Here is a 27,423-nt window from a genome sequence, read left to right on the forward strand (position 1 = left end):
GATTTGTAGAGAGGCAGACTACATTCACAACCCAGGGGCAGACAGGATACCCATCCTGCGCAAAATAGAGGTTATCAGATAGAAACATTGGAAGGGGGAGGCACAGCCTTGTTTCATGCCAAACAACTCAAGCTATATGACGTGGGCAATAAGGCAGGTAAACTAACTACTCGCCTGGCTGACTCAAATAGATGAGAACCAGAAGTGGGTAAGGGGAGTCATGAACGAGTAAGGGGTCATGGTGCACACTGCCATAAATATAGCACGAAGCTTTGCGACACATCTTTAGCAGCTTTGCAGATCCAGGGTAGATGGCCTCAGAGAGGACCTGGACAAATTTGTCTGAGATATCCCCATGCCAAGGCCATTCCGGGAGGACACTGTGCACCTAAAAAGAAAACTGGAGGTTAAGGAAATAACTGGAGCAATTAGTGAGATACATGGAGAAAGGACGCCGGGACCCAAGGGCCTCCCAACAGAATGTTTCAAATGTCTGGCGGGCGGCTAGGGAATCAACTCACACATATGTTTCTTTAGGCAATGGAGGAAGTTATGCTCTCCCGATACCTGAGAACCGCCAATGTTGTGTTTGCCCACAAGCAGGACAAGTCCCTAGAAGTCCGTTCTTCTTAAAGGCCAATATCTCTGCTTAATGCTGAGGTGAAAATATTGTCCAAGGTCTTGGCTAATTGTCTTTACAAGGTGATAGACCATTTGATTCACCCAGATCAATCTGGGTGTATTCTGCTCAGAGCAAACACAAGGAGATGACGGCCGGGTGGCTGAAACTTTTCAGACACTCACCCCCAGTCACAGATCTGGGTTGAATCCATCATCGTTCTTTAGCTCACTCTGCCCCACCCAGTTCAGACCCAGCCATATGCAAATCAGTCTTGACCCTGTGCCTCATGGGAACAGTCCAGCTCGAACTGCCAAGCCAGGTCTTCCCTGGACTGGAAACAAGCATCCTGGGACCGGTTTCAGGGTAACACTTCTCATCATCCAGGCTAGCTTGAATCCAGTGGCAAACTGAGCAAGGGACCAACGGATTGAGGCTAGTCTGGCTGATGAGAAGTGAAACTTAGAAACTGGTCTCAGGATGCTTGTTTGCCTTCCAGGGATGTGTAGGTTCTGCTTGATGAAGAGTGGCCCGAGGCATGTATATAACCTCAGGAGACCGCTATTTGATTAGTCTTCCATCTAATACAACTCAAAATCACTGACTGAGCTACTTTACTAGATCTAGATTACATAGGATTGGGCGGGTTGCTAATGATAGGTGTCTAAAGAACTGTGCCCAGGAGGGGATCTATGAGGCACACTTTATGGGACTGCTCAGAGGAAAGGCCGTTTTGGGAAGGTGTTGCAACACATCTCTCAAGAGAATTGGAGACATCAATAAACATAACAGTAACGGTGGCACTACTGAGGATATGTAGAGACTAGACTTTGCCAAAATATAGTCTCCTATTCTGTAATACTGCTCTGGTGGAAGCAAAAATGAGATTTAGTCAGACTGTGGTGCAGTGAAATACCACTGAGGGTGAACAAATCCCAGTCATGCAGGTCGTAAAACTTAGACTAGTGCATGCAGGCAGAGCAATCGATCTACAATGTAAGGGGATGCCCTCACAAATTTAATAAGGTCTGGGTCCAATGGTGAGACTATAGGGCAGTGAATTGACAACTACAGGGGGAAGGAAAGATGCGGGATGGGGAGAGGAAGTAAACACATAGTGGGAAGAGATGTGGGAAGAGTTATATATGGTGGATAGATAAGGAAATCATTAAGAGAGTCAAGTGCTCAGCCTTAATACAAAAGTTTTCAATCGTGAGACTTAACTGTACTATCAAACTCCCATTGCTCATGAGTCTAGGTATCGAGTGTATGCCAGTTTGTAGACTGCTCTTATTAGTTCCTATTATAATTTTAGAGTGATCATAAAAATGTATTGAAAATATATATACATTTTTAAAAGGTTTGTACCATGGACCATAGAATCAGCAGCACGGGCCCTCGCGGTCACTGTGTTTACTTGAACCTAATAGTTATTCTGCTGCTCTATGTATTGTGCTGCAGACCACCCTGACTTTAGAAAGGGGGCAAAATGGTAGATGCAGTCCCAGACATTCCAGCCTGATACCTTGAGAGAAGCCCTGCCCAGATTGGCTTTATGAAGAGAGGGCTAGCCTTGCTTGTTAAATTAGTTCATGAGCTCACACGGACGAAAGCCTGAGCCAGTCCTTCTAGAATGTATGCCTTTGTTTGCAGGTAATGCAAATAACTTTGTAGAGAGAACATTAACCTTCTGAGCTAGATCTTGCCTGGCTCACCACCAATGGGTGCAATCTTGAGAGACTTGAGAGGCCCGCTGTGAAAGTCCTAGTACTGTCCACACAGTACACCACCACTGTATGCAAGCTTCAGGGGTTCAAGGGCCATGGCTGTGAAGGGATTAGCACCACGCTCTCAGTACACAACCATGTGGTGCCAGCATTACGAACCTACCCGGTACACTCACACCAGGTTTAAGCTACAGAGACTCAAGGGACCCCAACACAGTGCTTAATTTGTAAAAACATAAGTGCCAGGGCCCTCGTCAAGAGTCCAATGCAGCCTGCACAACCCATTTCCTGTGCAAGTACTGCCACTGATATTACCTGTGTGTAAGTGTGACAATTCAGACTGTTTGAGGTTCCCAAAGCTATAAGAATGGCTTGAGCAACAGGCATTAGTTGTCTTGAATGTATTCTCAACTAATGAACAACTATTGTTCTGCTCATCACTAAATTACACAAACAGCACCACCATTTGGCAGCTTTCATAAGTTGATAATTAAGGGCTGGTGCCGATGACCGGAAGCCACTGGCTCAAATTAAGCACTGCCACTACAGAGGCGGTAGTATCGCCTAGCTGGTACACCAAAACTGCCTGGTGTAAGCTTCACAACTGGGCAAGGCATGGAGGCACGGTATATGGTTGCACTACCAGGCTACCTCCTATCTGGCATACCAGGGCAAGCTTCATGGGCTAAAGGGGTCTGGATGCTCATGGCCCTGCATCTGGCCCCCACTATCACAGGGCGTGAATAATAGAGGTCATACACATACATTGAGTGGGTGCAGGGCCTGACAAGATGCCAGGTCCTGCAGCCCACCTCCACTGCACATGGCTGAAGACTGTATGCAATGGGATTGAATGGATACAGGTAGTGGGGAACAGGGCCGCGTCTGAGCGCAGGCCCTGCACCCGGCCCATGCAGTGTACAACTTTGAGACAGGTGGTCTCACCACCACTGCCGACAGCCAAAGGCCGTCCACTGTGAGTGTTAAATGCCCGCCAAGGAAGTGTTTCAGGGACTGCCCAGAGGTCACATCCTGCACCTCATACTGCGTATGGAAAAGGTCTGCCTGTTGACTTTGCTGCTTAGGGCCTGGTCTGCTAGGCACTACTGTGTGCAGTTGAAGGAAGTACACATTGCAGATTAGCTGTTGGAATAGTCTGCAGAACCTCTTTTGTGGACACAATCCCTGGTATAGTTAGGAAACAGGGGCTTACCATAAAAACATGATATGAAGTCAACCCCTGCTACAAGACATGTAATTTAATGGCTAAGTTGCCTGTGTAAAAATGTTCAACAGAGACTGCAGCTCTGCCCTACAAGTCAAAGCCAAAATGTGTCCCCCGCAGTGATTAGCATTTCATTTAGATTGAGGTGCAAAAAACACTTCCACAATGAGAAATTTACAAAAAAACACAAAGGTTTCCGTTATGTTATGGTTCTGTTTGCTGAAAACACCATAACGTGTGTTTATAAAGGAACCACTGAAATTCACTGAAGTTATGGTCTCAAAACAACCTGAAAACCACTGAAATTCGCCAGTTTATGGTACAATAAAATAACTTGGACCCCTGCCATACAGTGCTTACGACCTAACATATTACATCACTCTTTAAACGCTAAATGACATCATTGATGAAATCTCAAATGACACAATTAATAACATTTTGAGGTTTCGAATGGCCTGAGTCCTGTTCACTTCAAGTGCTTGTGCAGTAATAACCTTCTTCTCCGCTTATTTCTATCTTTTCTTTTTCCTGTCCTATCTCAGAAGTACCTCTCTACGAATAAGACCAACAAATGGGGACCCGCGCAAAATGTACTGTTTTAAAACCTGTCTTTATCTGCTGCGGGAAACCCATGTAACAATATCTGTATCTGTATTTTTGTATATAAAACTCATTAAAAAAAATATTTTAATTAAAAAAAACTAAGGGGCATATTACCAAGCTTGGTTAGAGCCAAAAATGTATCGCCGACCTGCGACGATTTTTATCGCAGATAAACCTTGGTATTACCAAGGTTTATCGCAAATGCGATAAAAATCGGCAGCAATGCATGAATATCGCTGAAAAGTCAGCGATATTCATGCATTACTGAGCTAAGGCTCTTAGCCATGTTATCCACCTCCCATTGGATAACATGGCTAAGAACTGCTCAGGGCAGGTGTTAGCTTTTGGAGATATTCGTGCTTAGTGCGAATATCTCCAAAAGTTGGTAATAGGAGATAGCGATGTTAGCGACTCTTTCCAGTTGCTAACATCTTGGCACGCCCACTTTGCATGTCATTAGTGATAAATTTCTCTGACATGCAAAGTGGGGCCCAAGATGGTCGCTATCTCCTACTAGCTGTCGCTAACTGGTGTTAGCGACAGCTAGGTAATAGGGAAATAATTTTATCTCCGCTTTCTTGGCTTTTAAAGCCAAAAAAGCAGAGATAAACCCCCTTGATAATATGCCCCTAAGTACTAAACTCTGATACATTCAACTCTCACACAAAAAAGTAAACTTAATCATTCATGTGGTGATCACGATTCTTGTTACATGACACACATGATCATATTCCCACTCAATGATGCCAAAAAACCTTAATGAATGACGAAATATATAGAAAGTTTATAAATGTATTACAAAGGTCCACCGGAATGCGAAGGGTCACTGTTGCTGGAAATCAAACCCCCTGTGGGCAGTTACAGCTAGTATCATAACATAACTTGACATCCGATGGAGTCCAATGAGATATGTACTCATTAATGGGGTACAGGTATTCAAATATATCTTTCAGGAATATAAATCAGTTCCATAAGATATCAGGTCTCTGCGTACCTTCATGGTTCTTTACCATCTCTTCGTAACCATGATAAAATACTCAGGGGCAGATTTATTATTTTTTCACGTAGCGCACTGCAGCAGCCGCAAGTAATGTGCAGCGCTATGTGAAAAGGAGAGAGTAGGAGAGTATCCTGTTTACTGAAATAAGGCACTCTCCGCCCCTCTCACTAACGCCGGCGTTGAAATCATTTGCCGTGCGCCACGGAGACACCTTTGCGCCATGGTGTAAGGGTATCTTCATAAGTCTAGCATAGGTTTTGTACAGGAAGGGTACCCTTCCTGTACAAATTACTATGCCTAGACAAGATGCAAAGCTTTTCCCACTTTGTATGCTTGTTGCATGCATGCAAAGTTGGAAAAGGAAGGAGAAATTAAAGCATTTCTCCTTCCTTGCACCTAGTTTAAAAGGGTACAGTTTTCTCACACTAAACCCAATCTATTTTATTTAGTATATTGGGTTTAGCGTGAGAAACTTTGGTTGGTTGCTTGGGAACGCCTATGCACCACCCTTGGTACGACCCCATGGAGAAAAGTGATGCAAAGCAGCGCTATGTGCTGCTTCGCATTACTTTTCCGTTATTTGCTGCACTAACCAGGTTTTGCGCCGGAAAGGTAATTGGGAAAAAAGATTTAGCGCCAATTTTTGTCACTTTTATGAGGCAAACATGTGCAAAATCTTAGTAAATTTCCCCCTGAGTGTAGTCCAATCAAGATATCCATCAACTCACTACACCACTTTTATCATTTATGATGAAATATACATCAATGACCTAAAAGTGTGTTTCTTATCACAAATCCAAAATCCGACATTCAAAAATGAAAAAAAAAATCTGAAAATGAAAAATCAATCAACATCAATTCCCCACCCCTCCATCCCCACCCCATGTGGGCAATCAAAATCTTCATACGTGCAACATCCGGATATATGTATCATATTCCCTCAATAAGAACAGAGGGATCAATTTATCTGTACAACTATTTATTCACCAGAACGAATCCCTTCCGCTACCTTAGTCTGTGAGTCGATTATAACCTTGATTCCGGGATTCTCAAAGCTTTACCCTATCCCCTTCTCATTCATTTGGAAGAATCCTGTGGATCGCACAGAATTTGTTTGCTTATAGATTTATATACACCGCTTATCACCCTTCAGTGTATCCATGAGCTGCCCATGGGCATGGAGAGATTAAGTGATTTGCCCAGAATAACAGGATGTAGCGCCAACGCCGAGACTCGAACCAGGCTCATCAGCCCCAGACTCAGGAGCTCCCTGTTGGCTAAGCTGTTTGTGGAAGCCCTAAACATTAATAATCTTAATTTGGTCTCCACAGCACACATAAGTAACACCCAGGTGCAGCATCTAGATTTAACAGTTGAAGCAATGGGACCAGAGCTGCACACTAAACTATTTAGGAAGTCCGCAGCTGGTAGCGGCCTTTTACACGCAAACAGTAGCCTCTCGCACTATCTGAAGTGGAGTATCCCCTAAGGGGCGTTACTGAGGGCCAGAAGAAACTGCACCACGGGGGAGGATTATGATTTTATTAAGCAAGAAACGGCTGCCACATGTGACATGAGAGGGTATTCCACAGGGGTCATTGAGAAGGCTGTTGTAAACCTGTCCAGATTCACACAGCCCGATACCCTAAGAAAACCTACTGGTGCTGCCATGAAAAAACAAAGCACAAAGGATGCCCAAAATTCCATACCTTTCATTACCCTTTCTTGCATTGATGCTGTCATAATAAAAAAATAATTGTGAGAAGGAACTGGGCTCTTCTGAAGAGCTTTCCAGCCAGTAATAGGTGGAACCTTAACTGATTTTACTCAGTTTGCAAACAAAAATTGCCTTTCCCAAAAAAGTTAAAGGCAATCGTATATTGAAGCATACAATGTATTCTGGATTTTTACCAGTGCAAACATGGAGGGTAGACAGAGAGTGATAGAGATGGTTAGGCTGAAGTTGAGCTTTCCGGCAAATTGAAAAATCTCTCCGATTCGTACTCGATCAGTCCATGGAGGTAAGGTGCGCCCACTAAGTGGATAATTTGGAAAAACTGATTAAATTAACTTAGATATGAGCGCTGCTAATGGTCCTTTTTTTATCTCTTTGAGAAGTCCTCCATAGGCAATACAAAGTGAGTATGATAAAAGCTTGCTGTAGAAGTGATAACAACCGTTTGATAGCATTCTAAGATACAGACTCTGCAAAAGTTTACAAGTCTTTGTATTTGCAGTAAAACGTTCTCACATTAAATTACACTAAAGAATCTGGAAAAGTTTAGAACTCTTCCCTTTTCATGACTTACTTTACTCAAAGCTACCGCCATTTCGAAGGTGCCCACTGTGTCCATATTTGCAGCAATGATAGGAATTCCAGTGAACGTCTGCTTGGAGTTACGGAATGTGAAGGTGCGTACAAGATCCACCTGTGAAAAAAGAAGATGTTTTAGTGTTGTATTTAGCCTGTCTCTTTTCTGCCTGTGGCATTTCACTGTCATTCACATGATGTCACCACTAGAACCTTTGGTGACATCATGGAGTGTTTGGGGCTTAGCCTGGTGACAACTGGCAGTTGGCTCCAGGCAGGCTGAGTTGCATGCTGGTCACTCCTGGTGGGTCTTCCCTATATCTTATCTCTACATCTTGAAGACTTGACTAACTTGAATAAAGCAACCTAAATGATACCAGGCTCCAGGCCTCTATTTACAACATTTAGCCTTCAATATTAAGGGGTAGATGTTAGTGCAGCATGAGGGGTAGATACTTGAGCAGCAGTATCGAAAGACTAAATATTGAGCAGGTAAGCACACAAAGGGAGATTAGGATTTACTATTCTTAATTCCACATCCAAGTACCTTGAAGATATATATATATAGCACATAGGTACATACATGTGGAGTTAGGTACTGAAATGTATATAAACCTACATTGCGATATTTTGTCCGTCAATATTTCTGATGGGGGTAAGATGCTTCACATGCATCTGCATCTCACCGTAGAGTAAAAAATAAAAAATAAACCACTTACCCGGTGCTGCCGACATTATGACTCCCATCCAATCCCTGTGCTGCTCTCAAGCATGAGAGCAACTTGGGTATTGACCTGGGCGGGCTGAAAAGACGCTTGCTCAGGCACAAGGAGTCTGTACTTTTTCTCCAACTCGGCTGTACAATACAACCGGGTTGGAGAAACCTGCGCATGTCAGTGCGGCCGACCTGAGACAACCGGCCAAACTGACAAGCACACTTAAAGGTGCACCATGCAGTCCTCCTCTCCCCTCAGATTGGTCAGCCCGACTCACCCTGCACACGTTGGTTCAGAGCCAGCAGCTAAAAAATAAAAATAAAGTAAGATATTGTTTTATTTTTCAGCGGCTGACTCTGAGCCAGTAGGGCGACACTCCAACGCCATTGCAGAGAAGCCGCCCCTGCCAACACGCATTTTTTTGGGACGCAGACTGATTTTTCATTATTGGCTTTTGGCTCAGAGCAGAGGCAAAAAAGGGAGGAAGGAATAGAAAGATAAAATGTTGAAAACAATGACAGGGAGAAAGTGGGGATAAAAAACTTGTTAGAGTGAGATAAAGAGACATGAAAAAAAGGAAGTAGGTGGCATGAGGTGGAATCAACACTAGGCAGACTTCTTGTGCAGCAATCTTGGACTGTGGCTGGGCTGGTGGTGGGTTCCTAAGAAAAGCTTGGGGCCCCTGTGCTTTTTTAAATTGATTTTTTTAAACAAATTATGTCCTGCCTCCAGCAGGCGCCTGCTTCAACATCTCAACTCTGCACTTCATATTAGAGCAGGGGATTTTGTTCCACTCTTCCAAACACTGCTCACGTGCACAACAGCTCTATGGCACTAAAGTTAGTCTTATGGCTGCCTGCAAGGAGGAAAGCTGGACCAGGATGCCATCCCGCTCAAATCAAGGTAGACCTGACGGAGGCCACCTCCAGCTGAATCTTAAAGGGCTCGATATGATTTATAGATTATTAATCAGAGAAATTAAGAATTTTCCAATTTACCACTGACAACATGATCATCCAAGAAACTAAGGGCCTGATTTAGAGTTTGGTACAGTTTACAACTTCACAAACATGACAGATCTTCCTTAATACAAGTGCCAAAAGAGACAAAGGACTTGTAATAAGGCGGCAGGATATCCGCCACGTTTGTGAAGAGTAATATATCCGCCAAACTCTAAATAAGGCCATCAAAATGATGATTTTTTTTTTTTATTATAATCAGCATTAGGGCATGGATGTATGTTGTTACAACGCACACTTTTACAACGCATACCTTTACAACGCATTTTTTACACCGCAACATCCATTACAACGGACACCATTACAATGCATGTCATTACAACGAATTCTTTGAAACTACCTATACAACGCATTCCACTACAACGCATACTATATTTACAACGCATACCATTACAACGCATACCATTACATTGCATGTATGGTAAGTATTGGATAGTGTAGGGGTAAAAATTACTATTCTAACTCCAGGGGGGTGCAACAGTAGGGTAAGTGTTGGATAGTGTAGGGGTAAAAATTACTATTCTAACTCCAGGGGGTGCAAAAGTAGGGTAAGTTATGGATAGTGTAGGGGTAAAAATTACTATTCTAACTCCAGGGGGTGCAACAGTAGGGTAAGTGTTGGATAGTGTAGGTATGCGTTGTAATGGTATGCGTTGTAATGACTGCATTGTAATGAGATGCGTTGTAGTGGTATGCATTGTAGTGACATGCGTTGTAATGGCATGCGTTGTAATGGATGTTGCATTGTAAAAGTTTCGTTGTAAAGGTAGAGCGTTGTAAAAGTTGCGTTGTAAGTGTTGTTTCCCTTAGGGCATGCATGTAAATTTGGAAATACAAACGTGAACTGTAATTGGAAAAACTGTGATGTTAAACTTCTAGGAATGTGGTCTGAATCAAAAGGCACATTAGCATACGTCTTTCAAAGACCTATCCAACCATACTTCCGATTCAGATTATGCTTACTTAAAGATCTACACGTCTAGAACTGACGTCACAATTCAAAACGTATCAACGATGATACTCTCTCTTTCAGTATGTAAGACTGAATTGGCTTTCAGATCAAAACAATGCAAAAGTAATGGAAGTAATAGTTTTCATTAGGTACAAATTAAAACAGCAATACAGCAAAGTTGTAAGGAAAGAGTTACAATATATATATATGGCAACTGAAACAAAAGCAGACCAATATTCAGCATTTGACATACTTGCACTGACGTGCAATGATAAAACTGCAACCAGATTATAATACATGCAATCTGAATATTATCAACATACAATTCAGAAGCACTGGCCCAGCTAAGAATCCGTGGAGCGTAATTCCAGATTTACTGGGTGTGGGCTTGCAAATGGTTATTCCAAAGTAACTCCATCTGCGCCTGGTAACTCCACTGCCCTGAAATCCAGGTACCATGCGGGAAAGAGCCTGATCATTTTGTTACTCAAATGTTATTCCTCATTCCAGGCCTGAAACTCGTAATTGTGTGGAACAGGGCGAGAGTAATGGTCAGAAACAGTAATTACTGACCCAGTGATCACGTGACCCTTGTACCATGCAATTTATAATGGGCCCTAAGTGTGGCAAAGAGACTTCATTCACCTCTGATCATAAAAACATATGTGGAAAGCTTAATGCCATGGAAAGTTCCAAAAACAGAGTTACATTCTGTCCACCTGTTCTTACAGGTACCAAAGGACTCACAGGACCAAGGCACGACCCAGCTTACTGAAACAGAAAGCATGGATCCTCAGCCCTTCCAAAGATTTCTATACATTTGCTAAATATTCTTTATTTTAGAAATAAACAGAAAACAAGATTTGTCTTTAACAGAAAAGCACATACAAAATCTTTTTATAAAATGTGTAAATGGCTGTATATATGTTTATGTGTTGATGATCATCCCCTTGATAAAATAATTCTGTACCACGTGCAGTTGTTTTATTAAAACTCACATAACAATGTAGGTCTTTATTCCTCCTATACACATGTGGGATTCTAATAAACTAGTTCAGATTAGTGCAAGATTCAAAGAAATTTGATAGAATATTTTGTTTTCAATATTCAATTTGATCATCAGCTGCATGAAATCATACAGCTGGATTGTAGTAGGGAATATCAAATCCGAAATATTGACAGATCTCGATAGTATGATCACAATGACGAAGAACAATATGCCTATCAAGTAAGCGCAAAGAGGGAGGTAAAGGTTGACTACTCTTAATTCTACATCTACGTACCTTGAAGATATATAGAGCACCAAGGTACATATATGTGAAGTTAGGTATAGAAAATTTATATATAAACCTACCTGTTGATATTTTGTCCCTCGATATTGTGGTCAAGATATTGTGACCGTCAATATTTCCGAATTAATATTCCCAGTCAGTACCACACTGATGTTAATTCTGTATAGATAAAGGAATCATTCTTTTGAGACTATAAAAATTCTCCATTTCACAATGCATACAAGATCATTTACTGCTTCCACCAGAACACATTCATTCAAGTTTCTTTTTTGTATTACATATTTTTTATTTTCGTTTTATTTATTTACAATTGGAACACAGTAAAATTACAGTGCTGGCATCGCTATGTGGCAGGCAGAATCCAGGAGATTACAAAATATATAGAGATGCATACACGGGCAAAGGATCCCCCCAACACACTCGTTCAAACGCATGTTATCTATCACATCTCATAAAGTTGTGAACGTTGCACTCTGGACCGTCTAGTATCAGAGAGTAAACAAGATTTCTAAGGAGTTTATGCTGGACCTCTAAGTTTTAAAGTAGTTTATAATCGATCTTTGTCAATTTCATCTGCCATCTCTTATACAGTCTTTCACCTAGAAGCTTTGGAGGCCATCCAATGTATTACTATTTGTTTACTAACAAGTAAAATGTGAGTTGTTTAGACTTTCTCTTAAGTTATGTTCAAGAAGAGTCAGGGGTACATGCGGGTGGATGGCGTCCACCCATTATTTTCACAGGCAGAGGAGGGGTATTTGAATGGACGGAGAATTGCAGTTCCCGTCTGTTCGTGGCATTGGGAGACAGTGGACTGCGCCGGTAACCAGATGAAGAGAGGATACAAGGGTGCCGGTTGGAAGTGGGCTAAGTTCGTCTGTTTGGTTTTCCGTATAGTTTAGGGAGCTTCGGACTCTTTTATTTTTGAGTGTTAAATGCAATGGAGGCCTTGCTGGTAACCAGGTGGGGAGGGGAGACCTCTGGAAGGAGGTTTGTGCTACATTACTTTGGCTTCAACTCTTGTTTGGTGAGTACTATATTAGTGTACTCAAGTGCTGTACATAATAGATGTGGTTTTATCATAAGGAGTAACGTGACGTCATTGCCGTTTATATGCAGCACATACATTTGGAGAATATTCACCAAAAGGGCTTTACGCTTCTATTGGGGTAATTTGCACCGCCCGATAAAACATACAGTAGTCTTTATGATCAGTGACAGGGGGTGATCGTCATCTCTGTTATCCAGGCATAGAATAAGAGGCTATTGGTGAGGACCTTAGAAACATGTTAGGTGTCTCTTGTTACAGAAGGCATTACAAGCCTCGGTGGGTTGGAATGGACATTTGAAAGAGAGTGTCAAAAATGATGAAAGAAATCTGGAGAGAACACGGACAAAACTACCTCAAGTTTGGTACTGTTTAGTAATAGAGTGCGGAGAGAGGTGAGCAATGGGCTATTTTCAATTAATTGCAATGAATAAAAGAATGGTAGCTTTTGTATTTTCATTATGCGAGGATTATGAGGATGCTAATTGAGAGTTTTTTGCACCGGTAGTAAGAAAAAGAGCAGGAAACTACGTTGCAGAGCTACGCTAGAATCGCCCGTTTGCCGGAAGAAATCATTTCGAGGTATATATCTTTGGCTATGTTTACATCTGCATGCGCCATCTTGGGTTGAATGCATTGACCCCATGAGGATTCTCAACAAACTGCAAAATATATTCCCCCTGTGTCTTTATGTTTAGATTCTGAAAAAGGATCACAAAGAGCTATTTGAAGTACTATTGAAGAGGCAGACTCTCACAAAAGCAGATGTTGGTGAGTTGTCAACTGTCAGGTTAATAAAGAATATGAAACATAGAAATAGTATAGAGAACCAAGAATATGGAATCAAAGTAGGGCACTACCTAAAACCAGTCTAGGACAGGGCGAAAGAGTGTATTCTTAAAATGAACATATTATGAAAATAAAAGTGGAAGGGGACCTAGTCGAATTGAATTAATCAAGTGGTAAAATATTAGACAGTAGAAGCCCCGTTACTTCTGAGTAGTAGCTAGTCATAGAACTGGACAGATATCAAATGTGAAGGAAGTGATGGTTTAGAAATACTGATCGGTTCATGAATGAAGGAGTTAAGTAGAGAACAGTTCTGTTAAAACAAACATGGTAATCACTTGAAGATAAACGGTTGTATATATATGAATTATACACTAGAGAATGTATATTTTAGGATCACAAGGGTGGGATAGAGTGGTTTTGCGTTTTTGTAGAAACATGCATGCTTTGAGGCACAAAAAGTTTCTGTCTGCCCTCATAGAGTTGTGAATATAAATGTGATGTTTGCTATTTATTTCAATTGGAGGTCCAATAAGCCTGGAATAGGACCTTATTTTTGTATATAGATTGATATCTGTCTGTTATTGTAAATATGAATGTTTGCTATAAGTGTTATGTTCTAATGTAATTTCTAATGTATTGTTTGTCTGTATGTTCTTATGTTTAAACAGCCCTAAAGAAGTCCCATCAGAAAATAAAAGGGACGAAACGCGTAGGCTGTTGCACATTTGGCTGTTGCACATTTTTGGAATTGTCCATCCATAATGCTATGAAATTGAAAGTTAAAGGAAGATGAAAAAGAATATGCTTGAGAGATTGACTTGTGTGCTGTATGGTGTCTTCTACTGTCGTTTTAGAAGTTGTAAATTATGAAATTAATTCTTTAAGTGATGTAAGAATCTCACTGTGCTCCTCAAACCTTTGTTTTTCTATGTTTAAAGCTTGGGTTTTTTCGGCTGACCGAAAGAGATGAGCACATTTGGTAATAATAGGGATAAACTGTGTGCAGGCGAAGTCTAGGCCAAAACCGGACTGTGTGTACTATAGGGAGGTTCAGCGAAGGGTTATCAGTGTTCAGAATTTCGATGGCACACAACAGGTCAAGGTTGAGTTATTCGCGAAAACGGTAGTGCTGGTTGGTGCTGCTTGTTCAGAGAAAACCCCGAAACTCTGAAACCAAAGGGTAAAGAGACTTACCCTTATGTTAAGTAACTGACCAGTCAAGCGCACACAACAATTGTAGCGGTATGGGTAATCAAGGTAAAGTTGTTCAAGGATAAGATCTCACAAAAGTGTTCTTTCTATTATTTTTTAATTGGTGTGTAGATGGTCCTCCTATCAAGGGAGACCCGTAAAGAAAGAAACCAGCCAACACGTGTTTCGTCAGAAAGGGTGTTTAACCCAATGACTCTTCAGGGCTGGGGGTGATACAAAGGAAAGGGCTATGGGAATATTATCATAGTTAATGCGAAAGAACACATTAAAAAATGACATAAAAGGAAAGGTGCCAAGTGTGTGTGGAAACCAAGAAAAGGTAGTGAGAGGAGACAAAAAAGTGACTTGCAACTCGATAAAGAATACACCTAAGGTGAAATACAAAACAAAATTGTGACCTAAATAGTGATCGGTGTCTAGTGCATATGAAATGGCATCAAAATGCGGGAACTGCGAACATATTTTGTTAGGAACAAAAATCGAAGTAAGCACGGGAGGAAGAAACACCGAATAACTAAAAGGAATGCCTACATGGTGGCAATGTTCCTGGTTGAATACCTGTAAAGGAAAAGGAAGAAAAAGAAAAAACCTAGTACTGAGGAGTCCGCTTAAAAAGCGTGAGGTGATGTGAGAACCAGTGACAAAATATCATGAAAGCAAATCATAAAACTAAAATATGGACAATTGTAAATACAATTATTGCGATTCGCCATTGATCGATTGTCCTGCTACCTTGGGAGGAGAAAGAGCAGTGTGTATGCACAGAACAAATACATAATAATCCAAATATTGTACAATATAAATGTATGACAAGCGTAAGACTTGGAAATGTATCCACGATTATTCCACCTGGTCGGGGGGGGGGGAAAGTAAAAGTACATAGAGCCTGCAATAATATCCATGTCTAGTCATGTTTCTGAGCACGTGGTAAATCAACTAGTAACAAGAGAAAACAGCTGCAGTGACCAAGTTTTCATTGGATAAAAAAATAACGCAATGAGCACGTGTACCGTGTGCAGGACCGGGGAAAAGGAAAAAGTACTGATGGTACAGAGTGAGACAGTCGGAAACGTGTAGAAAAAAGTCAGAAAGAAAAATAAGGAGAGGAAAACATTTGGTCTCAAAGAACTTAAAAGTAAGAGTGGTGACAAAAGGGGAGTACCTGCAAAATGTGGAGATGAGGTGATAGCTGCGGGAGAAATAAGTGGAGAAGAAGGCGTTAGTATAGTGGAAGCACCGGGTTAATTGGTGCCACGCCAAACTTAGGAAAAATATAGAATAAAGGAGTCTGACTCACCGGGGGACCGGTGATAATTCCAACCCGGTCCTGATCGGGTGTTCAAGCCAGTAGTGTGCAAGGGTCCGCACAGACAAAAACCGGCATGAAGGATCGGAAGCTCGAATTAGAGCATAGGCAGGTACTGCCTATAGTAATGCAATGCACGGCTGCATGAGGGAAGAGATGGGAATATTCTCAGATATCTCTGGGTATAGGCAGCAGGAAAACCAAAGGCGAAGGAGAATAATCGCCCAAGTGTGGTCTTACCGGTATGCCGTTCGGTCACGCGAAGGGTATAGCCGGATACGGGATACACCCATGCTGTGTTCAAATTGGTCTTATATAACCAGCATGCAATGCGTAAAGGGGAGAAAACTAGAACGCTAATCGCCGCTCGTGTGTGTCAAAGTGATTGCTCGAAATAAAAAAGAGACTAAGCCCAATCATCGGGATGTCGGAATGGGACAGGAGACTAGTAATGTAGAAAGAAAGGACACGGAAAATATTAATAATAAAAGTAAAAAGAGCACAATGGTGTAGTTAGACTAGTTCAATGGTATATTGTGAACAAATGATGATAAATTTATAGAATTTCGCATCTTGGTGTAGAGTGACAAAACAGGATTGGGGAGGAAAGTAAAAGAAAGGGCAAAGAATCGCAGAATGTTGAGGTTGCCCAAGGAATAGCAGAAAATGAAAGAAAAAATACAGATAGACAGGGTATAGGATATTTGGGCATAGGGTTACAATATTGTATTTTAGTGTTTATGACTTTTTAAACTTTTGATACAGAAAATCAACACAATGTTTGAAATGGCACAATCATATGTTTCATCTATCAAAGTTCATGGTCCTGGAAAATAATGAAGCTCATCATCCGTGTTCTGTCCGTACTTTACTGAGTGAAGGCGCATGATCCAGGTAGCTTCCTGGCGTCTAAGTCTAAGTTCTCGGTTGCCCCCTCTCACATTGGCATCTGTTACATCAATCCCAAAGAAATTGAAATTCTTTGTTGTCACTTGTGAGGGGCAGGTGGCCATGTGTGTTGCCATTGGATAACGTGCATCCTGTTGGAGAATGGTCCGTGTATGTTCTCTGAATCGTTCTCTCAGGGGTCGGATTGTACTGCCCACATATAAACTATGGCACATGCATTGAATGATATATACCACATATCTGGTATTGCAATTTATGTTGATATTGATAGTGAACTGTTGTTTATGGAAGCCACTGAAGGTCTTAATGCCATGGTTGGCCCATTCCGCAATTGCCACATCTGTAGAAGCCCTTGGATCTTTGTGTTAGCCATGTTGTGTTCCTGGTACCATGAGGAACTGTAGGACATAGTCTATTTCTCATGTTTCTTCCACGTCGATATGTGATCTGGGGTCTGATGGTGATAGCATCTTTCAAAGTTCTATCTGCTAGTAGGAAGCCCCAATGTTTGTTGATGCTCCTTTTTACTGTTGAGCTTATTTCATTATAGTCCATTATCAGTCTTACTGGTTGGTGTGCAGTGGTCTCAGTTATCTGTTTAGTGAGAGTGGCTTCTCTATTCATTTGTTTGATTCTGTTTTTAGCTTTGTGTAGTACCTGTGGTTTGTATCCCCTTTTGGAGAAACGTTCGGTCATATCTTGGACGCATAGGTCGAATTCCATGTTATCGCTGCAGTTTCTTCTGGCACGTACAAACTCTCCATAAGGAATGGTATTGATCTGATGGGGTGGGTGTGAGCTGCCTGCGTGTAAAACCGCATTGCAAGAAGTTTCTTTTCGGAATAGACGACTATGTAGGGCATTGTTTTTAATGTAGAGTTCCACATCTAAGAACGTGACATTGATATTGCTGATATGACTGGTAAATCTCATGTCCATGTCGTTCTCGTTCAGATATTTGCAGAAATCCTCCAGTTTACCTTGTGTTCCGGACCAGATTAGAAGACAATCATCAATATACCTGCCCCAGTAGACTATATTGTCAACCCAGGGCAGGCCTTTGCTGCCCCAGATGAATTCAGCTTCCAGTGCTCCCATGTAGAGGTTGACAAAGGAAGGGGAGAATCTAGACCCCATGGCAACTCCTTTGGTTTGCCTGTACCACTGTTTGTCATAGAGAAAAAAGTTATTCATGAGTATGATGTTCATCATGGACATAAGCATTTTGGTGTGTTCCCATAGAGTGATGGGTCTATTTTTCAGAAATGTGTTCACTGCTGTTAATCCCATGCTGGGATTGATTGAGGTGTAGAGAGAGACTACATAAAGGGTGGCCATAATTGGATCAGGTTGCCACTCCATGTCTGTGAGGATGCCTAGGATGTGTTTGGTTTCCTGTATAAATGATGGCAGATTGTTAACCATTGGGTTTAGGAACACATCAACATATTGTGATAATTTCTCTTTGGGACCTCCGATGCCTGATACAATCGGCCTTCCGGGTGGGAATGCGCCTCCTTTATGGATTTTGGGCAGCGTGTATAACCACGGATAAGTAGGTCTTATTACCTTCATGTACAAGAATTCTTCTTCATTGATTAGTCCTTGCATGTTCCACTCCGAGAGGGTTTTATTGATAAGAATGGTGAGAGGACATATAGGGTTGTAGTCTAGTGTTGAGTAACAGCTAGTATCAGATAGTTGGGTGAGAATTTTGTTGTGGTAATCAACCTTGTCCATGACCACTACATTCCCCCCTTTATCCGCTTCTCTAATGATGAGATCATGGTTGTTACTGAGAGATTTTAGCGCAAGTCTTTCGTCCCTAGATAGGTTGTCAGTATGTCTTGATTTTTTTGTGCTGAGTTTTTTCTGATTGTTTCTCAATGTCATTGAGGACTAGATTATACAATATGTCCACTGGGTTAACACCTCAATCAACAGCAGTGAACACATTTCTGAAAAATAGACCCATCACTCTATGGGATTACACCAAAATGCTTATGTCCATGATGAACATCATACTCATGAATAACTTTTTTCTCTATGACAAACAGTGGTACAGGCAAACCAAAGGAGTTGCCATGGGTTCTAGATTCTCCCCTTCCTTTGCCAACCTCTACATGGGAGCACTGGAAGCTGAATTCATCTGGGGCAGCAAAGGCCTGCCCTGGGTTGACAATATAGTCTACTGGGGCAGGTATATTGATGATTGTCTTCTAATTTGGTCCGGAACACTAAGTAAACTGGAGGATTTCTGCAAATATCTGAACGAGAACGACATGGACATGAGATTTACCAGTCATATGAACAATACCAATGTCACGTTCTTAGATGTGGAACTCTACATTAAAAACAATGCCCTACATAGTCGTCTATTCCGAAAAGAAACTTCTTGCAATGCGGTTTTACACGCAGGCAGCTCACACCCACCCCATCAGATCAATACCATTCCTTATGGAGAGTCTGTACGTGCCAGAAGAAACTGCAGCGATAACATGGAATTCGACCTATGCGTCCAAGATATGACCGAACGTTTCTCCAAAAGGGGATACAAATCCCAGGTACTACACAAAGCTAAAAACAGAATCAAACGAATGAATAGAGAAGCCACTCTCACTAAACAGATAACTGAGATCACTGCACACCAACCAGTAAGACTGGTAATGGACTATAACAAAATAAGCTCGACAGTAAAAAGGAGCATCAACAAACATTGGGGCATCCTACTAGCAGAGAGAACTTTGAAAGATGCTATCACCATCAGACCCCAGATCACATATTGACGTTGAAGAAACCTGAAAATAGACTATGTCCTACAGTTCCTCATGGTACCAGGAACACAACATGGCTAACAAAAAGATCCAAGGGCTTCTACAGATGTGGCAATTGCGGAATGGGCCAACCATGGCATTAAGACCTTCAGTGGCTTCCATAAACAACAGTTCACTATCAATACCAACATAAATTGCAATACCAGATATGTGGTATATATCATTCAATGCATATGCCATAGTTTATATGTGGGCAGTACAATCCGACCCCTGAGAGAACGAATCAGAGAACATGCACAGGCCATTCTCCAACAGGATGCACGTTATCCAATGGCAACACACATGGCCACCTGCCCCTCACAAGGGACAACAAAGAATTTCAATTTCTTTGGGATTGATGTAACAGATGCCATTGTGAGAGGGGGCAACTGAGAACCTAGACTTAGATGCCAGGAAGCTACCTGGATCATGCGCCTTCACTGAGTAAAGTACGGACAGAACACAGATGATGAGCTTCATTATTTTTTAGGACCATGAACTTTGATAGATGAAACATATGATTGTGCCATTTAAAACATTGTGTTGATTTTCTGTATCAAAAGTTTAAAAAGTCACAAACACTAAAATACAATATTGTAACCCTATGCCCAAATATCCTTTACCCTGTCTATCTGTCTTTTTTCTTTTATTTTCTGCTATTCCTTGGGCAACCTCAACATTCTGTGATTCTTTGCCCTTTCTTTTACTTCCCCCCCCCCATCCTTTTTTGTCACTCTACACCAAGTTGCGAAATTCTATAAATTTATCATCATTTGTTCACAATATACCCTTGAACTAGTCTAACTACAGCATTGTGCTCTTCTTACTTTTAGTATTATTATTTTTCCGTGCCCTTTCTTTCTACATTACTAGTCTCCTGTCCCATTCCGACATCCCGATGATTGGGCTTAGTCTCTTTTTTATTTCAAGCAATCACTTTGACACACACGAGCGGCGATTAGCGTTCTAGTTTTCTCCCCTTTACGCATTGCATGCTGGTTATATAAGACCAATTTGAACACAGCATGGGTGTATCCCGTATCCGGCTATACCCTTCGCGTGACCGAACGGCATACCGGTAAGACCACACTTGGGCGATTATTCTCCTTCGCCTTTTGTTTTCCTGCTGCCTGCCCCAGAGATATCTGAGAATATTCCCATCTCTTCCCTCATGCAGCCGTGCATTGCATTACTATAGGCAGTACCCGCCTATGCTCTAATTCGAGCTTCTGATCCTTCATGCCGGTTTTTGTCTGTGCGGACCCTTGCACACTACACGCTTGAACACCCGATCAGGACCGGGTTGGAATTATCACCGGTCCCCCGGTGAGTCAGACTCCTTTATTCTATATTTTTCCTAAGTTTGGCGTGGCACCAATTAACCCGGTGCTTCCACTATACTAACGCCTTCTTCTCCACTTATTTCTCCCGCAGCTATCACCTCATCTCCACATTTTGCAGGTACTCCCCTTTTGTCACCACTCTTACTTTTAAGTTCTTCGAGACCAAATGTTTTCCTCTCCTTATTTTTCTTTCTGACTTTTTTCTACACGTTTCCGACTGTCTCACTCTGTACCATCAGTACTTTTTCCTTTTCCCTGGTCCTGCACAAGGCACACGTGCTCACTGTATTATTTTTTTATCCAATGATAACTTGGTCACTGTAGTTGTTTTCTCTTGTTACTAGTTGATTTACCATGTGCTCAGAAACATGACTAGACATGGATATTATTGCAGGCTCTCTGTTCTTTTCCTTTTTTTCCCGCCCGACCAGGTGGAATAATCGTGGATACATTTCCAAGTCTTACGCTTGTCATACATTTATATTGCACAATATTTGGATTATTATGTATTTGTTCTGTGCATACACACTGCTCTTTCTCCTCCCAAGGTAGCAGGACAATCGATCAACGGCGAATCGCAATAATTGTATTTACAATTGTCCATATTTTAGTTTTATGATTTGCTTTCATGATATTTTGTCACTGGTTCTCACATCACCTCACGCTTTTTAAGCGGACTCCTCAGTACTAGGTTTTTTCTTTTTCTTCCTTTTCCTTTACAGGTATTCAACCAGGAACATTGCCACCATGTAGGCATTCCTTTTAGTTATTCTGTGTTTCTTCCTCCCGTGCTTTTTTCGATTTTTGTTCCTAACAAAATCTGTTCGCAGTAACCGCATTTTGATGCCATTTCATATGCACTAGACACCGATCACTATTTAGGTCACAATTTTGTTTTGTATTTCAACTTAGGTGTATTCTTTATCGAGTTGCAAGTCACTTTTTTGTCTCCTCTCACTACCTTTTCTTGGTTTCCACACACACTTGGCATCCCTTTCCTTTTATGTCAGTTTTTAATGTGTTCTTTCGCATTAACTATGATAACATTCCCACAGCCCTTTCCTTTGAATCACCCCCAGCCCTGAAGAGTCATTGGGTTAAACACCCTTACTGACGAAACACGTGTTGGCTGGTTTCTTTCTTTACGGGTCTCCTTTGATAGGAGGACCATCTACACACCCATTAAAAAAGAATAGAAAGAACACTTGTGTGAGATCTTATCCTTGAACAACTTTACCTTGATTACCCATACCGCTACAATTGTTGTGTGCGCTTGACTGGTCAGTTGTGTACTATAGGGCATTGGAGATGCGGAATTAGGAGTAAAGTAATAAATATAAAGATAACCAAGTACATGGAAGGTGTGTATGTTGAAGGTAGGTAATATATCTAGATTTACGTTGTATTTAATAAACTCAGACTTCCAAGTGTTGCTGTAGTTTAAGATTATTTATTAGTTTTCATAATTTACATTTTTTTTAAATTCAATTATAGATAAACAGATATGATACAAAATCTCATTATTTATGCAGTGACCAATACACATTTTAAACATAGAATAATATACCTATTAGTAGTATGTACATTTCATAAGCAGAACTAAGGAATATCTATATATTTATAGACATAATTATTATACACATTTATACAAAGTAATACACATAGTTAAGTACAGATATATATTCTAACTAAATGCTTATATACATAGGGTTATGCTGTATATTTGAGTATGGTGGTTAAGTGGGAAAGAGACAACTCTTGAGTAGACTTCAGAAGATAAAGTACTTATCCGTGGATCTTATGTTGGGGTATAAAGAGTTCCATAGTTTGGCTGCTTGAACAGAGAAGGATGTGCCACCTATGTTTTTTTCTTGTATGATGGAATTTTGAGGAGAGGTATCAATCTAGAGCGGAAGTTCCTTTGTTGAATGTAAGTGGTGATTTTATTCCTGATGAAGAGCGATCCTCTTTCATGTATCGGTTTGTCTGTGATACAAAGCAGCTTGAATGTGAATGTTCTGGCAACCGGTAACCAATGTAGGGCCTTTAAGGCAGGGGAGATATTCCCTTTGTACCTTTGTATGTAAGAGTAGTCTGGCAACAGAGTTCTGAATCTGCTGTAGTATTTTCATAGATGTTAAAAATGAACCATGATGTAGTCTATTGGCATAATTGAGTTTAGACCGAACAAAATAGATAGTAGCCTGGACCCTGTGTGGAAATCCCTGCTGGGGGTAAGATGCCTCCCAGAATTTTTATAGTAACTAAGCTATTAGATGCTATTAAAGGTGCATCTAATCTTAGAGACTGCAAGAAGCTTTGCACCCTAATATTTATTATTTACTCTAACAAATATTCAGTAAGTCCTCTAGCTTAGCATTGTTTGATGTGTATTGTGACACTGTGCAACAAGCTCTTGAGCTAAACTGTGTTCAATGTTTATTCTGACACTGTGCGATAAGCTCTCAGGCTAAGCCTTGTTTTCTGTTTATTCTAGCAGTATTCAACACATTCTCTGGCTAAACCTTTCTTATTGTTTATTTTTGCATTTTTCACGAAGCTCTTTAAATAAGCGTTATAAAAAAATCATGTATCTGTTCAGAGATTAGAGAGGCTTTTACAATGGCAATCTAAACAGACTGGGCACAACAACAGCATCCACCTTTACCGAATGCTACTGCGAGATGTTTGACCTTTACTGGCTGGTACTGGGGCTGTGTTTGTTTTCAAACAGACACAATTGCTCTTGCCCTGGTGATAGGAAGAGCAAGCTTGATTTTTCAGATTCAATGGCAAACCCTGTTGTCCCAAATCAGGTATGCGCACCACCTTTGAAACTCAGAATAGGCTTCTTATTTACTAATCTGCTAGAACTAGCAAAGTACCTACAAATAGTACAATGAGGGTGTTAGAGCTATAAAAGGCTATACCCATGTAAAAATGTGTCCTGGTATTTTCACTGTTCATAATTTGCTTCACTGCTTTATTTTTCATTCTGTTGTTAACATTGATATCATATTCTCCAGATGCGATTATAAAATAAACATTTTAAAATCCATACTCAGTTTCCAGTGACCCTTGAGTGTGTGCATAGGTGCTGGAAGTAAGGGGGCTTAGGATGCTGCAGCACCCCCAGAAATTATCATACTGGAGGTTGGAGGGTGAATGAGCAATAAAGAAGCCTTTGCATTTTGTGTTTACCCTGACACATTTGCAGGGCGTTCAAAGACAAAGGTCGAATATCAGGCTATATCTTCTGACAAATGGCTGCCTATTCAGAAACTTGAGTATACTTGTATTTCTCTGACTGCAAAGTGAGAGGATTTTGTAAAAGTGATCTAGCCACAATCCTGCTGGGGTACATGGGAACGGAAAAGGTGTAGCATGTCAGTTTTTTTTAAGGCACAACAGCATTTAAATATCCAGAAATTAACTATACACATATTTCAAAACATATCCTCAATTAGGAAAGCATAAAGTAAGCACTTTTTGTCATTCTGAAGTGTGATGCAAACAAAGAATGAATAAGAGCAAAAGAAATCAAAACACTTTGGGGCATATGTACAAGCCCCTATCGGCACTGGAGCGTAATTTTTTATGGCACTCCGATGGCCTAGCGTAATTTTCCATATTTACAAGGGGGCGCTAAGCCACTTAATGTAGCTTAATGCCACCTTTGAAATGTGCCCCTTTCCACTGCAGTGCTCTGCGGCAAAGGGGCATGCAATGTGTGTTGAATTGGGCATTCCACTGCAACACCCATTGCTTTTTTTGTGTTGAAATTGTTTATTAAGAAAATTTCAAATAAATCATAAATGCAGATATATATGCAGAGGAAGAAATAGAACACAGTATAAATGAGGAAACCATTCATAAAATATAACAAAGGAGGCATAAAACAACACATCCTCTAGTATTCATAATGCAAAATTTAGGGTAAAAAAGAAAAGTAAAGAAAGAGAGAAGAAAGGAAGGAGAAAAAGAAAGAAAAAGAAAAAGAAAAGGAGCCCCAGAGTAACAAACTAGTTATGAAGAGAGATGGAAGCAAGAAGAATGATAAGAAGCGGAAAAGAGAGAAGGGAGAGAGAGTAAGCATGTTACAAGGAAGGTGAAATTAAGAAGGAAGAGTAGTCGTAGAAGAAGAAGAAGAAGTAGAGACAGAGTCATTATCCACTGTGGTTTCCAGGAATGGGGACCATACTTGAAGAAAAATGGAAGCTTGGTCCTGTAGACTATAGATTATACGTTCATAAGAAGCTGTTTGTATCATTGCCACCAACCACTCCTCCTGAGAAGGAGGTAAGGAAGACTTCCAGTGACGCAATATACAAATTTTTGCCGTGGCTAAAGCAGTATGGAGGAGACGGGTCTGTGGTTTAGTAAACTTGGAAAGGCCACGAAAGTCATGTCAAATTATATTTGCAGAGGTAAAGGGTAAAGGCAATGACATAGAATGAGCCAAAGTGTTTCGTACAAAAAGCCAAAATGATCTGGTATGAGGGCACTCACATATAATGTGCGTTATATCACAGCCGGAAGCAGAACATCTCCAACACAAGGAATGCAAAAGTAACTTAGCATGATGTAATTTGACCGGAGACCAGTGCCATTCATGGAGAATTTTAAAAATACAAAATTTAAGGCGAGCTTCTCGTACACCCTTATGTAATCCTTCCAAAATGAGATCCCATTGAGTATCTGAGCAAGTCACAGATAGGCGTGTTTGCCATTTCAATTGAAGATCTTTCAAAAGGGGTTGCGAAAATAGAGGGTGCAGGAAAGTCTTATAAAGACCAGAAGTGACACCCTTAAAAGTTCCCCATAAATTCAGATAAGATAAAATAGGAGAAGCGGACAACAATTCAGGTGGGGAACTTAAATGTTTTGTGATAGCTTGCTGAAGATGAGAGTATTTACAGGATTGTGTGGGCGGTAGATGAAATTCCTCACTTAATTGGGAAAAGGATTTAAAATTGTCAGCATGGAACAGTTGTTCCAGGGAATGAATACCAGCTTCCTGCCATAGAGGCCAGGATACAGTTCGACCTCGAACCCGAATAGCCGAATTAGGCCATATAGGAGCATTAAAATGAAGCCGCGAGTTAGATTTAAGGAGACGGTGACTTCTTTGCCAAGACTTTTAACATGGCAGATAAGATAGGATTTTTGAGGTCAAGAGAACTGGAACCCTTGCCATATAAATGGGACAAACCAGGGCCAGAAGCCAATAAATGGCGTTCAAGTGGCACCCATTGAGGGATGTCCTTAGACTTAGGTAAAAAGAAAGAAAGATGGGAAAGATGAAGGGCAAGGGAATAGTGCTCGATAGAGGGAAGACCCAAACCTCCCTGCAATTGGTGGGATTTTAATTTAGCAAAGGTGAGACGCGGTTTAGCTGTACCCTGTATAAAAAGTTTAATTTTTGAATCAATGGACCGAAGAGTAGCCAGAGGAATTGTCAAAGGGAGCATACCCAGACCATAAAGAAAACGCGGTAAGGTGACCATTTTAATCGCCTGAATCCGTCCCCAAAGGGATAAACCCAGGGCCTTCCATTTATTGAAGTCCCTTTGCATTTGCGTAATCAAGGGAGTTCAATTGTCAGTGACAACGTTATCCAATCCCCTATTGAGGAGTATTCCTAAGTATTTAAGCCGATAAGGTTGCCAGTGAAATGGAAAACCAGAGATTGCATCCTTTGTAGTACCAAGGGACATAGGTAAGGCTTCGCTCTTGTCCCAGTTTATCTTATAGCCAGAAAAAGAAGAAAAATCTTCAATGACACGGAGGAGAGCAGGGAGAGATCGCGGAAGATTAGTAAGTGTAAGAAGAATATCGTCCGCATATAAATAAATTTTTGAATGAACAATTGGAAGAGGAACACCCACCACAGCAGCCGATTGACGAATTGCAGCAGCCTGAGGTTCCATAGCCAAAAGGAAAAGAAGAGGGGAGAGTGGAAAACCTTGACGGGTACCCCGGCGAATAGGAAATGGAGTAGAGAGAAAACCTCCACAGTTAACTTGGGCAGATGGGCTATCATAAAGTAGTCGAACTTTGGCTATGAACTGATCACCTAATCCAAATTTTTGCATTATGGTAAAAAGGTATTCCCACTCAATATGGTCAAATGCTTTTTCAGCATCTAAAGAAAGAAGGAGGGCATCATCTGCAAGATGTTTAGCGGACCATAGGGCATGGAAGAGAGTACGTAAATGATTGCGGGAGGAACGACCGGGAACAAAACCTACTTGGGAGTTATAGATTAAGGAAGGCAAAACCTTGCAGAGTCGTGATGCTAGAATGCTGGCAAGAATCTTAACATCAGAATTTAAAAGAGATATAGGACGATAACTACTAAACAATATAGGATCCTTGCCAGGTTTTGGCAAGACTGCTATGATGGCTTTGTTAGAGATAGAACCAAGAGAAGACTCCTCCACGGCTTCCTCAAAGGCAGCATGAAGAGTATCAAACATACTCTGACCAGTCCATTAAAAAAATTCAGGAGGGAAACCATCATCTCCCGGAACTTT

At 41.1% G+C, this 27,423-nt stretch overlaps 1 protein-coding gene across 1 annotated transcript in view; it reads right to left on the minus strand.

Annotated features, from left to right (window-relative positions):
• The window catches only part of GMPR (guanosine monophosphate reductase), a 491,435-nt gene that overhangs the window by 325,264 nt on the left and 138,748 nt on the right, over nucleotides 1-27,423 (minus strand). The window contains exon 2 of the mRNA XM_086965158.1: nucleotides 7,484-7,603. Coding sequence (XP_086821284.1) covers nucleotides 7,484-7,603 — 120 coding nt within the window. The remainder of the gene's footprint in view (nucleotides 1-7,483; nucleotides 7,604-27,423) is intronic.

Source organism: Lissotriton vulgaris, chromosome 4_1, assembly GCF_964263255.1.
Source record: "Lissotriton vulgaris chromosome 4_1, aLisVul1.2, whole genome shotgun sequence".
NCBI classification, from domain to species: Eukaryota; Metazoa; Chordata; class Amphibia; order Caudata; family Salamandridae; genus Lissotriton; species Lissotriton vulgaris.